Source organism: Thalassophryne amazonica, chromosome 3 (genome assembly GCF_902500255.1).
Source record: "Thalassophryne amazonica chromosome 3, fThaAma1.1, whole genome shotgun sequence".
In the NCBI taxonomy this organism is placed as follows: Eukaryota; Metazoa; Chordata; class Actinopteri; order Batrachoidiformes; family Batrachoididae; genus Thalassophryne; species Thalassophryne amazonica.
The window spans coordinates 54,146,512-54,163,318 of NC_047105.1; the positions used below are offsets into that span (position 1 = coordinate 54,146,512).

Genomic DNA, 16,807 nt, shown 5'->3' on the forward strand with positions numbered 1-16,807 from the left:
AAACATCCTCCGAGGCCGGTGATTCCATAATTTTTGCCAGGGATTGTACACAAAACAATTCTACCAAGACACCAAATTTGAAAGAATGATCAAATAATGAATTAATCTGCAGGATATTCTTATACAACCATGAGGTATTTTCCCCCAAAATAATTCAGTTTTAAAGATGAGGGGTAGTCACACAAGGTATTGGATTTCTCGTCATATTGAGGTCATATTTTCATTACCTGAGTCAACAAAAGCTTTCACAGGATGGCCATTGACTCTACAGTTAATGTAGAGCATAACCACTTGCCCAAAACTTTCCGGTGCCTCCTCCATTGCAATAGTCATATTTTCTTCCACATTGTGTTGCCTGCAATACAAATAAATATAAGGGTAATAAGCAAGCTGACTTTCAATCCATTTCAAAATATACAAAATGTGCCCTTCAACTGCAGTGAGCACACTGTTTTCCACGATTGCAGTGCAACTGGAGTTATTTGAAAGTGATATTGTAAAAGTCATGAAAATTAAAAACATCACTGCAGTAGAAACGATGACACCACATGACATCATCAGGCAAATGAAACTCAGGCTGAATGTGCAGAGGGTCAGGAGGATTCATCTCTGACGTTCTCCAGCAGAACCACAGTGTTAAACAACAAAAATTAAAAGATCATACCTGATGTCCTCCTCAATTTTTGCTTGAGCTTCCAAATCAAAAGGATCAGCGGTAAGAAGCTTGATTCTTTCCTGCTCCCTCCGGACTCTATCCTGCTGTTGCTCCAGCAGCACTTTGGTGAAACGCTCTGAGGAAACAATCAGTTAGACTCTGGGTCTGCAGCAATATCTGAATGAAAGAAGAAAACCATTGATGCAGATTGTTAACAGCACCGTGTGAATGATGCTCTTCCTTTTTTCACCTAAGTCTCCGCTCAGCAAGGCCTCGGCAAGTGGTGGGTTGCGCTCCTTCAGGAGTGACAGCTCATGTGGATTGGATAGCAGCATCTGCTGGAGTAAAGCAGGATCATCGAGCCCCTGAGGAAAGGAGCCGGAGCCGCGAAAGGCCATTGGCGTGGAAGGTTGTGCCTTAGGCTGCTGCTGTAGCGCTTGATTCTGTGGCTTAGTAGCACCTCTTAAGCTGGATGAAGAGGAGGTGCCCGGAACTGTGATGGAACGAAAGTCAATAAGGGGAAGACCTAGTGAGGAAAGAGAAAAATTAGTGAAAAGTTACCATACTGCACATAAAAAGGTTATGTACTTGGTATGCAAGAATAGTACGACCCCAAACCAATTCAGGAGACGACGTACGTCTATATAATTACCATTATAGGTGAAACTTTACAGACTAGTAGCTGTTGTGTGACTGAACACATGCTACCTGGGAAGGCTGGTTGAGTCGGTGGTGGCATTCTATCAGCTTGCCTGAGAACCACCACGTCTCCATCCTTCACACCGTAGGTCCCCAAGGCACGAGTGGGGTCTTTTAGTGGCTGTTCTACATATGTTATCTGGAGACACAGAAATAAAACATATATTTATGCAAAAGGTTCAAAATGCCTTTGTTCACATGTAAATATATTTAATTCTATAATTCATTAGATTAATTAAGATAATCCACCATAATACATGGAGGGAATTTGTGGTAACACAAATATTGTAGCTCTCCAATGCTGCAGTCAATCAGCAAATAAGCATTTGGAAATAATTGTATTTCATAGCGTTTGCCAGGTCCTTGGTTAAAAGCCACCCATGAAACATTCTCCATGTACATCTGGAATTGCATTGTGAAGCACATCCATCATAAAAATTGTGCCAAATCAATGTTGATTTGGCACAATCCATACCAGATCTATGTTTTAGGCTACCTAAGTTAAGGATGAGATGTGCCGGGGATTCTTTTATTCCTGTGGCTATGAGGAACCTGAATGCATTGGACTGAGATCTTTTAAATTTCTTCAAGGATTTTTAAATACTGTACTATTTATTTATTTCTGTCCATGTTTGCGATGACAGTTTTATTTGTGCATTGTCCATTGGATCTTGTCACTGGTTTTTGGGGGGAAGGAGTATTTTTATTGAGTGTATTGTGTTGTGTGTACAATTGTTATGGGCGTCCGGTGGTACTTTATTGTACATGTGTTTCAGACATCCTGTTGCACACTAAATTTCCTTTTTTACGGATAATAAAGTGAAACTCGAACAACTGTGGCAAAAAAAAAAAAAATGGAGAAACCTAAACAGAATTATTATTTATAGTACACCTATGAATTATTTTAATCATGGTTTCATTGTGGTACCATTTTAAGGCAAACTTTAAAATGTGATGGGGTGGGGTAATTGACTTCCATGTTGTTTAAGAGAAGTGCAGGCCCACAACAGTGTGAAATTATGGCAAATGCATATAATTCACCCTGGAACTTCACCCATGTAAAAATAACTAGAAAAGTATATTTACAAGTAGTTGTAAGAATAGCCACTGTCTTTCCAAATAAATAAAATCCCTTTCAATGCAAACAGAAAAAAGTCATTTTTAAGAGTAAAGGTTTGAAAGTTTTCTTTGATGTGTGACTTATACCAGGTAATAAATTATCAAAATAATTATCTGTCAATCTAACTGATTCTTTCAGTTCTCAACATAGTATGGTATTTACAGTTTTTCACTGGTACTTGACACAATGAGCACAACATGTAACGCATGAGCCAACCCCTTGAACTAATACTGCTAAACTACAAGTGTAATTCATGCTTCACCCAAATTGCAGTTCTAAAGTACACTTTTTTTCAAAACACTACACACAATTCTCTGCATTTGGCACAACTGTCATGAAGAAAATCTCTTGTTTTCACAAGGAACACACTGTCATTCAAACTTCTGAAGTTAACTGCCCTCGTATGCACACTATTCATCACATGGGCCAACACCTGTCACACAGTTACACAATTAGCAATCAGCGCTTTAGTATAAAAGGGCAACAGGTGAGTTCATCTGTTCTGGAGCAAAGAATGCTAACATTGGATCAGAGGCAGAGCCAGTGCCAGGAGTGAGAGGAGGATGATAAGGCAGGCCAAGGACAGTACAACCCCTGGCAAAAATTATGGAATCACCGGCCTCGGAGGATGTTCATTCAGTTGTTTAATTTTGTAGAAAAAAAGAGCAGATCACAGACATGACACAAAACTAAAGTCATTTCAAATGGCAACTTTCTGGCTTTAAGAAACACTGTAAGAAATCAGGAAAAAAAAAATTGTGGCAGTCAGTAACGGTTACTTTTTTAGACCAAGCAGAGGGGGAAAAAAAAAAAAATGGAATCACTCAATTCTGAGGAATAAATTATGGAATCATGAAAAACAAAAGAACGCTCCAACACATCACTAGTATTTTGTTGCACCACCTCTGGCTTTTATAACAGCTTGCAGTCTCTGAGGCATGGCTCCAACTTTCTCTGATTGCTGTTGCCAGATCAGCTTTGCAGGTTGAAGCCTTGTCATGGACCATTTTCTTCAACTTCCAGCAAAGATTTTCAATTGGATTAAGATCCGGACTATTTGCAGGCCATGACATTGACCTTATGTGTCTTTTTGCAAGGAATGTTTTCACAGTTGTTGCTCTATGGCAAGATGCATTATCATCTTGAAAAATGATATCATCGCCAAACATCCTTTCAATTGATGGGATAAGAAAAGTGTCCAAAATATCAACGTAAACTTGTGCATTTATTGATGATGTAATGACAGCCATCTCCCCAGTGCCTTTACCTGACATGCAGCCCCATATCATCAATGACTGTGGAAACTTAAATGTTCTCTTCAGGCAGTCATCTTTATAAATCTCATTGGAACGGCACCGAACAAAAGTTCCAGCATCATCACCTTGCCCAATGCAGATTCAAGATTCATCACTGAATATGACTTTCATCCAGTCATCCACAGTCCACGATTGCTTTTCCTTAGCCCATTGTAACCTTGTTTTTTTCTGTTTAGGTGTTAATGATGGCTTTTGTTTAGCTTTTCTGTATGTAAATCCCATTTCCTTTAGGCGGTTTCTTACAGTTCGGTCACAGACGTTGACTCCAGTTTCCTCCCATTCGTTCCTCATTTGTTTTGTTGTGCATTTTCGATATGAGACATATTGCTTTAAGTTTTCTGTCTTGACGCTTTGATGTCTTCCTTGGTCTACCAGTATGTTTGCCTTTAACAACCTTCCCATGTTGTTTGTATTTGGTCCAGAGTTTAGACACAGCTGACTGTGAACAACCAACATCTTTTGCAACATTGCGTGATGATTTACCCTCTTTTAAGAGTTTGATAATCCTCTCCTTTGTTTCAATTGACATCTCTCGTGTTGGAGCCATGATTCATGTCAGTCCACTTGGTGCAACAGCTCTCCAAGGTGTGATCACTCCTTTTTAGATGCAGACTAACGAGCAGATCTGATTTGATGCAGGTGTTAGTTTTGGGGATGAAAATTTACAGGGTGATTCCATAATTTATTCCTCAGAATTGAGTGAGTCCATATTTTTTTTCCCCTCTGCTTGGTCTAAAAAGTAACGTTACTGACTGCCACAATTTTTTTTTTTCTTGATTTCTTATAGTGTTTCTTAAAGCCAGAAAGTTGCCATTTGAAATTACTTTAGTTTTGTGTCATGTCTGTGATCTGCTTTTTTTCTACAAAATTAAAACAACTGAATGAACATCCTCCGAGAACGGTGATTCCATAATTTTTGCCAGGGGTTGTAATTTATGATGAGATCTGAGTTACTTTGTCTGACCATGGTCTAACAATGAGGGAGGCTGAGCAAAGAGTACAGACAAATCTGAGCAGGTACACTGTAACATTCCTCAACCGGACTTTCTGAAATGAGAATCGGTAAGAAATCTACTCTCACTATAAAATTACAGTACCGCATAGCAATACAGTACTCAATGAGTACAGTATTGCTCGTGGGCTGTTCTGTCGGATTGTAAAAATAAAAAAGTATGTTTCAAGTATTTGGGAATACTTTGTATTCCTACACAGTATTTACAGTATTTGTATTGCAGAACTGAAAGATTACAACACAAGGTGGTCGGGAATGTCTTCTGTCTCCTGATCAGGAAAATGAAATCATGAACATGGTCTGCAAAAGTAACGCCATAACATTATGGCAAATACACTGGACCGTGTCTTGCACAGAAATAATCTGAGGATGAAGCAGGTCTACAGGGTGCCATTTGAACGCAATTCAGAAAGAGTAAAAAAATTGCAAAATAACTATGTGCAAGTAAGTCCTATACAATCCCATAATTGATGCATACTCTCAACACTGTATAAATTATACGTATTTCAGTATTGTAATCATAATAATTGTGCTTCACAATAGTGACCACTCCATGTCTAGTTCTGATACTGTCATGCGTGTTTCAGAGAGTCCTTGATCTAGAGATGGCTGCAGTGGTGCACCAGTTCATCTTCATTGATGAGGTTGGATTCAACCTCACAAAAAGATGGAGAGTAAGCAATATCATCTGCCAGCGTGCCATTGTTGAAGTCCCTGGCCAGCGCGGAGGGAACATCACAATGAGTGCAGCGATTACCCACCACAGTGTCATCCATCACCATGCTACCCTTGGCCTCTACAGCACTGTCCATCTGATCTCATTCCAGGACACCCGAAACAACACACTTATTACACCAGATCAGATAGACGACCCAGAGCAACTCAGGTATGTTGTCATTTGAGACAACATAAGTTTCCACCAGGCTGCTCAGGTTTGTAACTGGTTCACTGCCCAACCACACTTTTTAGTTGTTTATCTCCATCCCTGTTCTCTATGGAGTTAAAACTGTCTCATTAATATTTGTAAATGCACGCAGGGTGATCTACAAATAATCATTCATTTGCAAATGTGTTCAGATATCCACAAATGCAAATTTCATATTTGTAACTTGTAAATTGGTCTTTGCAAATAATGTTGTATTTGCAAATATAAAACTTAAATTTGTAAAAAAAAAAATAAAAAAAAAGACATTTGTAAAACTGGAAATTGTATTTGTGAATTGAGTTTCAGCATTTGTGGATCACCAATTACATGCATTCATCGCTTTCCTCTGTGATGTAATTTTGAGACATTCTTTTCGCGAACAGATCCACAAACAAATGCCGACTGATTCACAAATACACACGCACACTGGATATCCACTAGATGGCAGTGTGGTTCCATTCATTGATGTGGCAAGCTGAAACTATATGCTCCCGGATGACTCTTTAATCGTGATCGTTACTGAGTATTTAAAATGCTTATCGCAAAGAGTTCTTTTTTTTACGACATAATGCAACTTTTATAAGTCCGCGGACACTGATCTGTGTGTTACAAATACAAATCAGTTTCCTCGGCTCCGCGGAGCCTGGCTGTTGCGACAGTTGTCGTAAAGCGGGACTGGTTGGTTGCTGCGGTGACGCTGTGTGGCTCCTGTGCAAAGCTTAGCTAAATGTAGCAACTTTTAGAACTTTCAAGTTTTTAAAAGAAGAATTTTGCAGCATGTCTGTGTCACGGAGCACGCACAGGCGCAATGCTGTTTAATACGCTTATTTGAACCACTGCGTTAAAGCGTACAACACTAACACCCCCGCCCCCTTTCCCATGATGAAATCCGCGGACACAATTTTAAAAAATAATTCAGCTTGCCACATCAATGAATGGAACCACACTGCCATCTAGTGGATATCCAGTGTGCGTGTGTATTTGTGACTCAGTCGGCATTTGTTTGTGGATCTGTGTTCGCGAAAAGAATGTCTAAAAATGACGTCGCATAGGAAAGCGATGAATGCGTGTAATTGGTGATCCACAAATGCTGAAACTCAATTCACAAATACAATTTCCAGTTTTACAAATGTATTTTTTTTTACAAATTAAGTTTTATATTTGCAAATACAACATTATTTGCAAAGACCAATTTACAAGTTACAAATATGAAATTTGCATTTGTGGATATCTGAACACATTTGCAAATCAATGACTATTTGTAGATCACCCTGTGTGCATTTACAAATATTAATGAGACAATTTTAACTCCATAGTTCTCCATTCACAATATGTCCCTCAGGCCTTCAGACTGTACAACTACTTAATCGGGGGAGGAGGAGTAACAGGAAGAGAGGTCGGGAATGAGGGGATCAGTAGCAGCCAGTAAACCAGTATTAATCAATATGTCTGGGATTTATATTGTGTATTTACATTGCAAACTGTTTTTCGTTTTTGCTTTCACTTTTGATACTTTGTGTGCATCTTACCCTGTGTGCTGCTATACAATGCTGCTGGGACCTCAATTTCCCAGAGGGAGTCTTCCCAAGGGATCAATAAAGTTCTCTCTCATTTAATCTAATTCCTCAATCCTACTGAGTATTTTTTCTGCCTGCAGATGGAAAGTGTATGACCAAAATCCACAAACACGTATACCCCTTCTCCAAGCTATGGAAGATGCATGTGGAGAAATAGTAGTCAATGCTTTTCATGGCTGAATTTACCATGCTAGGTGATATTACTCCACTGCTTGACCAGGGAAAACATTGTTTGTGATGTGGATGAGGTACTGTGGCCAGATTTTTACTGTAACTGTTAACAGTAAATTCTTCTGTTTTGTATGTAGACCACTGTATGTGCAACTTTGTGTTGTTTGGGATGCATGCTGTGTATACTGTTTTTATGGGAAAAATAAAATATTTGTTACCGTGTAATTGTGTTCTGAGTATAAAAACAATATTGTAAAATATTTTACAATGCACTTATGTATGTACTGTCTGTAGTAAGTGTAACACTGAACACATCAATGTTCAACTGGTTCTTACAAATGTCTGTTTATATGATGGTGTGCGTGTGTCATTTGAAAACAACATACAATTTTGAGAAGAACAAACATTGTTTTGAATGTGAAGTTTAATTTTGCAGGAGAATTATGGGTTTTTGCCCATTGTGTGTTTTTTGATTTACGTGTAAAGTTCCGAGAATTTGAGGCTTTCAGAAAATGTGTGTAAAGGATGAAGAAAAACTAAACTGGGCTCTGGGTAGAGGTGGGCGATACCGGGAATTTTGGCATTGATCCGATACCAAGTAAATACAGGCCCAGTATCGCCGATATCAATACTTTTTCATATTTAAGCTTCATAGATCCAAAGGATCCAAAAGACCTATGATAGAATTTCGCCAAACATTGTACGTGACAACAAAACACTTTATCACAATCAACATTTTTGTTTAAAAAATATCATTCAACACAACTTATAACAAAATCTCCTGAGGTAGAGGGCTGACAAACAACAATACAAGGGTGTGCTGCTCCATGTTGTGTGACACGGCGCAGTGCTGATCTTACAGAGAGTAGACTTTGATGAATCTGCATGCGCAGCAGTCAGTGTGTGCAGGAGAGAAAAAAAGCTTGAGTATCGATCTTTTTACACGAGGATCATTCAATATTAATACAAGCGTTGGTATCGATATTATCAATATTGGGATTGAGCCGCCCACCTCTAGCTCTGGGCAATTTCACATGAATTTTATGGTACGCTACAATCCAGTCTACCAATGAATAAATACTATTTCTATCCCAAATCATAATTTTAAAACGACAAAAACTGACAATAACTTCAAATAGAACTAAATACAACTTGGAGCTCAACGCCCAGAAAACAGTGGAGATGATCGTGGACTTCAGGAAAGCCACAGCCCCACCGCCCTCCCTCGCACCACCATCACCCAGGACCTCAAGTGGGAGTCAACCATCAGCTCCCTCATCAAGAAGGCCCAGCAGAGGATGTACTTCCTGCGGCAGCTGAAGAAGGCCAAGCTGCCTGTCCAGCTGATGGTGCAGTTCTACATGGCCATCATCGAGTCCATCCTCTGCTCCTCCATCACGGTGTGGTACGCCGGGGCCACAGCCAGGGACAGACACAGACTGCAGCGCATTGTGGCCTCTGCTGAGAAGGTGATCGGCTGTAGCCTTCCATCTCTCCACGACCTACACGTCTCCAGGACTCTGGGCCGAGCAGGTCGGATCACAGCTGACCCTTCTCACCCTGCACACGGTCTATTCAAACCACTCCCCTCTGGCAGGAGGCTACGGTCCATCCGGACCAGAACCTCCTGCCATAAGAACAGTTTCTTCCCCTCTGCCGTTAGACTCATGAACTCCTCGTAACTCAGTCACCTTAAGCTTAACTCTGTCACTTTATCATCTTATCACGGGTCACTTTAGACAGTGTACTTTGGTTTTTAATTGCACTCCTCCCACTGCACTGTCTTTTCTGTTTCTCTGTTTTTCTGTTGCACACAGCCTTTCATATTTCATTTCTTTTTTCTTATCTTAGATTTTATCTTATTTTGACACATATGTTATATTTTATCTTAGCATTTTATCTCTTCTTAATGTTGCACCATTGTACCGAAGCAAATTCCTAGTCTGTGAATCCTGTTCACTGGCAATGACAATAAACTTTTGATTCTGAAATAGCACCGGTTCTTCATAGCTGGAAAAACAGATTTAAACTCACCAGGGTCTCACCTTCCCCAAAAAGAGCAAATATAATACAGAACATTTAGGAAAGGTTGGGAGCCAGAAAGCCTACATTTAATGTTGCTGCTCACCAAAGTTTGACAAACGCCTCAAAAGTGAAAGTGCTGAAGTCTAATGCTAACACGCTAGCTGGTAGGTTAGCTGTGCGGCTACAGCCAGGAACCGACCTGAATCTCTCCGGCTGGAATTCCTGATTCCAGCTCACAAAGCGCCACAAAGTCTCTGAGTTCCAGCTCCGGACACACATCGAGGGCGAAGGTGGATTCTGGGCGATCCCTCGGCGCGCAGAAAACGGTGACCAGCATCGCTTTTTGGGGCACAATCACCGCACACAGCCGCTGTAACACAACGCGGTTATATGTTTATTTAATGCGGATTCAGCCGGCATTAAAAATGGTAAAAGGGAAAGTGGAAAATAAAGCGGACAGCGTGTCTGCTTCTCACTTACTGTTTAGGATGTCACAGTTTCCTTTTAAATCAATAAGTTAACAACATCAAGTCCCTGCTCAGAAATGCCGCATTTCACACGCACAATGTTTTCCGACATGTCGCAATACGGACTGTGGAGTCGTGACTCAGTGTTGCCAGATTTCCCGAGAAAAGCAAGTAAAGTGGCTGTGCTTGTGAAAACAAGCCCAAAATTATTATATAGTTTGGTAGACTAGATGCTGCAGTTGGGTACTGCTGCCCCCCTCTGTCTGGAAGACTTTATTGTAACAGCTCCACATATGCTGGTACAGACCAGCAGAACCAAAGAATTCTCCCAACTAGGGTGGGTAATACCGGGAATTTTGGTATTGATCCGATACCAAGTAAATACAGGCCCAGTATCGCCGATATCAATACTGCTACGATACTTTTTCATATTTAAGCTTCATAGATCCAAAGGATCCAAAAGACCTAGGATAGAATTTCTCCAAACATTGTACGTGACAACAAAATACTTTATTATCACAATCAACATTTTTGTTTAAAAAAATATCACTCAACACAACTTAAAACAAAATCTCCTGAGGTAGAGGGCTGACAAACCACAATACAAGGGTGCACTGCTCCGTGTTATGTGACACAGCACAGCGCTGCTCTTACAGACAGACAGCAGACTTTGATGAATCTGCATGCGCAGCAGTCAGTGCATGCGGGCGAGAAAAAAAGCTTGAGTATCGATCTTTTTACACGAGGATCGTTCAGTATCAATACCAGCGTTGGTATCGATATTAGGATCGATCCGCCCACCTCTACTCCCAAGTGCATGTACGTTACCTTAGAACCTTAGGATGATTCTGGGAGCAGGCAGCTGCTTACCTCTTTTCCCAGGTCTTCAGTATATCTTCCTATGTATATGTAGCTACACAGCCATTCACCCTACTGAGGTTTCACATCCCGCAAAATCTCATAGAGGTTGCCGCTCTGTGAGATGTCATTAGCATTGAGAGCTGCATTGAGTCAGTCTGTTAAGGCTGCAATTTAACTGCTGCACATGGACAATATACAATTATAGAGTTTTGATGAGGTGTACCCGTGATTATGCGGACCTGGTCGATGGATGGATCGACTGGAGATGCCTGTTAAGTCTGTGACGAAGAGTCATCAGGCTTGTTTTCTTATAAAGTTCGCCATTCGTCTGTCTAGCTTCCGCGTAAAATCAACGAGTATTCCGTCAAGCATCCGTCTGTCATAAGTTTCAAAGTTGGGCGCATGTCCCTTTTCAGTAACGTACTTGCAAAACAGGTTGACTGCTGTGTATTTCTGCGGGTGTTCTTTGCATCTTTTTCGTGTAAAATTTGTTTTAAGTCAGCATCGCTAACAGACGCAAACCTGTCTTCTGCCGTCTTGTCAACAAACTGACAGCCAAAGTAGGCTTTGTATCACGTTATCCGTTTGGTCATTATTGATAGAAGGCGTCGCTTGATTAGCTAGCATTACGCTGTATGTGAGGTGTACTCGTTTCACATGCGCGGTCTACTCGGCTCCACCAGCGGTCAACTCGGCATGTGATACAGCTCAGAAAGTGGTGAATGGGCCAATCAGAAGTTGGCAAAAACCCCATACCATATAATAACAGCATTAACATCGCAACATAAAACTCTTTGTATATTCTGCCAAAAAAACTTGTGAATATATTATCTGTGTTGTGTGGGCCGCCGAAGAGGAGGTACTGCTGGCTCACCACCACCGGATGGCGCCCTGCTTGGAGTGCGGGCTTCAAGCACAAGAGGGCGCCAGAACCACTGGGAGTGACAGCCGTCAATCATCCTCAACACCAGCTGTCACTCATCATCTCACCATCACCATAAAGGCCGGGTGGCGACTCCACCTCCTCGCCGAGAAATCTCCTACGATACAAGGTAATCTCTCTGCTGACTTATACGTCAAATAATAATCTGATCTGTTTTGCAGCTGTTTTTTCCTGGTGGTATTTCCTTGACTGGATTTTCGGAGCTGCACGTGTGTATGATTGGAGGTGGAGGCTCTCCCTCCACAAGAATCAATAATCAAGGTTGCTGGGTGTGAGGATTCACACTCACTACCTTCTGTTTTTTCTGCCAGCAGTACCAGGGCCGACAACGGAGGACAGAGACCACCTGGGGACTCGGGGCTTGGCGGCTTCGGTGTTCTTCAGGCCGTTGGTGGTAGAAGCGGTGTGGGTCCCGGCTCTTCGTTCATCTGAGGTCTCCTATCTTCGAGCCTGCCCGCAATCCTCTTGTGTGTGATTGGCAGTACCTTTGTTTATTTTACGTTGTGTTCTTGTGCAACATTAAATTGTTACTCCTTCCCTTATCCATTGTCCGTTCATTAGCGCCCCCTGTTGTGGGTCCGTGTTACGACACTTTCCCAACAATCTGGGTTTATACTGTAGATGTTGTTATTGTGTTATTGTTGTTATTGTGTTTGTTTTATGAAAACATGTGAGAAGTTCACGTTGTTTCTCCGTTATTTTCAATGGGATTCACTGTGAGCTGCGATCACTTCCTGTTCATGTCATCGTGGGAGAAAGTGAAGTTTGCTCTTTAAGCCTCGGCCCCACCGAATAATGAAGGCTGAAGAAGGAGCCACGCATGGGTGTGGGGTGATTATTTGAAGAATGACCCACGTTTTCATCTTAACACGTATCCACTATGAAGGTGCCACTATGTGCCTCTCTGTACCACGCATGTGCTGCGTAGCAGCCTCTAGTGAGCCACGACCGACCTGCCATTACAGCCTCGAATGGCTTGCATCAGCCACACTAAGCCACGTAGTGCCATGATAGCACCATGATAACGCCATGTTGACGCACGTTTAGGCATGAGTTTGGTCCAAACCTCCAGCCCTCCCACACCTGGTCCCTTTAAAGTGTGGGTTTTCAATTCACAGATTCACAGCAGCATTTAAAGATGTCTTTTTTTTTTTTTTTTAAACACAGTCCAAAAATAGACACTCCATCACAGTTCGCAGTTGTGCGCTGTGCGCCAGGCTGCAGTCCACCTGTAATGCACCAGACCAGCTAGACCCGAACCACGGGTTCCTGGAGAGCGGCCTCTGTGCTCCTCGCTGGCTCCGCGGCTCTCTGGCTTTTTTTTTTTTTTTTTTTTTTTTTTTTTGCGGCTTTAAACACACAAAACTTTGTCCGTTTATTTCTGCAAAATCGCTCTTTTGCGCGCTCTCCACCTGTGCTGCCACACAGCTCTTAGCTGCTCCACTGGAGTTATTATCTTCCATGGCTTTAAACACACATCCACTTTCACGCAGTCACCCAAATTTTAATTTTGTGTTCGTCTGTTTATTTCTGCAAAAGCGCTCTTTTGCGCGCGGTGCCGTTCTGCATATAGAATGAGGTGGCCGTTTTATTATATACACCTGTGGATCATTTTCAATATATATATATTTCTTTATTTCTTCCGCAGCTTACAAGTCACCATGATACAACTTTTAACTTTGTGTTGTGTCTTCAAAATCGCTCTTTTGCGCGCTCTCCACCTGTGTTGCTGCACAGCTCTTAGTTGCTCCACTGGAGTTATTATCTTCCATGGCTTTAAACACACATCCACTTTCACGCAGTCACCCAAATTTTAATTTTGTGTTCGTCCAATATTGACTGAAATATCACTCTTTTGTGAGCTGGCGTTCTGCCCAAATGCTCGTTTGAAGCGTGATGAGGAGTCACTACTGCCTCAGTGCGCCAGTGCGCACACACAGCGGAGCTCATGTGATACATTAATTCCAGAAGTGATTACAGGTATTTTCGGCATCCAAGGTTTGACAGAAAATGATTAATCCGCTACAAAATAATTATTTTATATAGAGTCCAGCGCACAGAGCAGGTGGAATTTGGTGCGCAAGAGGAGGAGCGGCTCCAAAAATAGCCTCTCAGGTCTTGCCTCAGTGCGCACACGCAGTGATCCATTAACAAGATATTAAATCAACATACTTTTACACACAACAGACATCAACATACATACTTTTATAGCAAGGAACTGTTTTATCAAGCTATAAAAAAAACATTAAAAATAATTACCTTAAGCTGCTCAAAATACATCCCACATGGAGCAGGAAAGAGAGGAAAATGCCAGAAGTGATTAGAAGTGTTTTCAACATCCAAGGTTTGGCAGAAAATGATTAATCCACTACAAAATATATAGAGTCCAGCGCACAGAGCAGGTGCAATTGTGCGCGCAAGAGGAGGAGCGGCTCCAAAAATAGCCTCTCAGGTCCTGCGAAGGTGCCAGGCGCACGGATAATGGACTTTTTGCAGACTCGTAAGCACCACGCAAATGCCTCTAAGCCGTTGCAGTAACTCGAACACAAACTGCGCCACGCTGTTGTTGCTAAATTTTGAACATCTTGAAATTAGCGCCACGCTCAGAGAGGAGCCTCGTTAACTGAAGATAATGCCTCTAAGAGCCACTATAATGCCACGATAGCTCACGAAAAAAAAAAAAAAAAAAAAAAAACAGGGTGCGTGGCTCCTTCTTCACTCGGTGGGACCGAGGCTTTAACGTCTTGCTTATTGTCCTTTACAGGACTGTTTGTGCGGTTTATTCCAGAGTAATGTCTGAGATGTCTGAAATTCGGTTTGCGTTTATGAAGCTCCACGCAGGTTAAATGTAGCAGACACGGAATATTTGGAATATTTGATTTAGCAAGTTTTCAGGGTCTCATGCATGCAGTTTCTTGTCAACGTGATGAAAAGCATAAAAAAATTACATTTTATAATTAATTTTAAAACACAAGTATAATATTCATTTGCAATTGCTGTCATGCTCTATCTTGTTTAGACTGCAACAACTCTCTGGCGCGCTAGTGATTATGGGATATGTCAATAGGGTGAATAGGAATTATACTACTTGTTTTTGACTGAATTTTATGAGGTTGACTGGCAAACACATTTCCGTAAATGCCTCCTTTGTAACCATCGGTGTATTCAGACCAAAAAAAAAAAAAAAAAAAATCAAATGTCTAAATAAGAGCGGATAAGCAGCGTAGTAATAAATACATACCCTGAAACACAACCACATCTTCTCCCGTGTAACACACAGAGCCATGTAGAACATTGTTATGCTGTCTGGTGTTGCTCTGGTTCCACATAACTTTGTACGTAAACAAAGTCTTTGTGTCCTACGTTCAAATTTTACACATTCCACGTTTTCACATTTGTGTTGCTTGATTCTTTCATTTGTCTGTCCACAGTCAATGAGCCGGTAAACCTGCATTGGCCGTTTCAAGTCGCATGTCCATATCACAGCCGTCCACCGTCATCACTCGCCGTCGCTTTTTTCTCCGACTCTTCAAGTTCACAATTCACCAAAATTGGATAAACTGCAGCGTTCTCCACGAGACTCGCCGGCTCCCTTTTCACTGCAGGGAACACCCTTTTCAGTGAGACATTTTGTCCAGCTGTGGGACCATCATATTCCTGAAATGCTTGCACTTCTCCATGACACCAGATTTGGAAGTAACATGTGAAAGTAACAGTAAACAAACACTAAAGATAATTACAAAATAAAGCACAACAGCACAAGTGCTGCTCAACTAAAATCATTACTACCACTGGAAGTGCATTAACCTGCTAAAGAAAAAAAAAAAACTTGTCTGTTGGCCTCACAATGCATTCTGGGTTAATTTTTCCTATATGCCTTAGGGAGAATTGTAGCAGGTTTTTGTGTGTGTGTTTTGGGGGGAGTGGGGATTCTAGGCCAAGCATGAAGTGAAGATTGAAGACTGCTCCACCAGGTCCCTATGTAGGCCCACTTAAGCTGTTTGGGTCAACTGTTCGTCCTTTATGAGTATTTTATTCCAAATATCTGAGATAATGGACCAGCAAACACTGAAAAAAGAGAATGCTACAATTTGTAAAAACCTGAATGAATTAAGTTGTTTGAACTTAATTTTGAAAGTTAAATCAATTCTAACTTACAAACTTAAGTTCAAACAACTTAATTCATTCAGGGTTTTTTTTTTATAAATTGTAACACTTTTTTTTAAGTTGGTTCAAACATTCTCTTTTCAGTGCTCCAGTATTTCTGCTGAATGAAATTTTTGTATTGTGTAATACTGTATGTATTATTTAATTTATATATTATAGGTTAGCACTAATTAGCAGGTAGCTGGGACACTAGTCCAATGGAGGTTAGCTCCCCACCCAAGGCCGGTCCCCTTTTACAGCTGGATGGACTGGGACAATGCAGCTGAACTGTTTTGTCCAAGGACACAGACAGGTAGTGTGTCCAGGAATTCAATCCAGGTCTACATATTGGTCGCCCAACTCCTTAATCCACTGAGCTACCTGCTCTAATCCAGTGAACACATTGACCACATTTACATGACCATAATAATCAGACAACTGTTAGCAATCACATAACTGTAATAATCTGATCTAGCGCATTTATGTGAACTTCAGTAAAACGATAATAGGGCACCGCAATCTTGTTTGAACCTTTTTCACCTTGTTTGTGTGTAATTTGCCCAAAAACTTAGAGAAAATGTCATGGTTTTTCCCCAGGAGAGAAATTATGTCATATGAATCATATTTTACCCCTTTAGCGCCCGCCCTCAAACGAGACTGAGCTGCCCAACTGGAAAAATCAGGTTTACATGGTTTCAATTCATTAGCTGGATTTCTTTGGAAGAGAAAAAAGGAACATATGGTGAACATATGGTCCCACTCTGACCAGAGTAGGACCATATGTACACTGGCAGTGTTAATTTAACACTGTCAGTGGTAGTTTTACACTGGTGATTTTACTTTGTAGCTAAACTCTCCCCTGCCACCACCTTACAGTCTCCAATTTCCTT

At 41.2% G+C, this 16,807-nt stretch overlaps 1 protein-coding gene across 3 annotated transcripts in view; it reads right to left on the minus strand.

The window, feature by feature from the left end:
• The window catches only part of ddi2 (DNA-damage inducible protein 2), a 37,436-nt gene extending 27,314 nt beyond the window's left edge, over positions 1-10,122 (minus strand). For 2 of the 3 annotated variants that reach the window (XM_034166321.1, XM_034166323.1), the window contains exons 1-6: positions 9,981-10,122; positions 9,700-9,870; positions 1,364-1,493; positions 906-1,181; positions 665-791; positions 228-355 (exon numbers count right to left, since the gene is read on the minus strand). In XM_034166321.1, coding sequence (XP_034022212.1) covers positions 228-355; positions 665-791; positions 906-1,181; positions 1,364-1,493; positions 9,700-9,837 — 799 coding nt within the window. In that variant the 5' untranslated portion in view covers positions 9,838-9,870; positions 9,981-10,122. Of the gene's footprint in view, positions 1-227; positions 356-664; positions 792-905; positions 1,182-1,363; positions 1,494-9,603; positions 9,871-9,980 lie in introns of those variants that run through there. The other variant, XM_034166322.1, reaches the window with a different exon arrangement.
• Between the last annotated feature and the right edge of the window lie 6,685 nt (positions 10,123-16,807).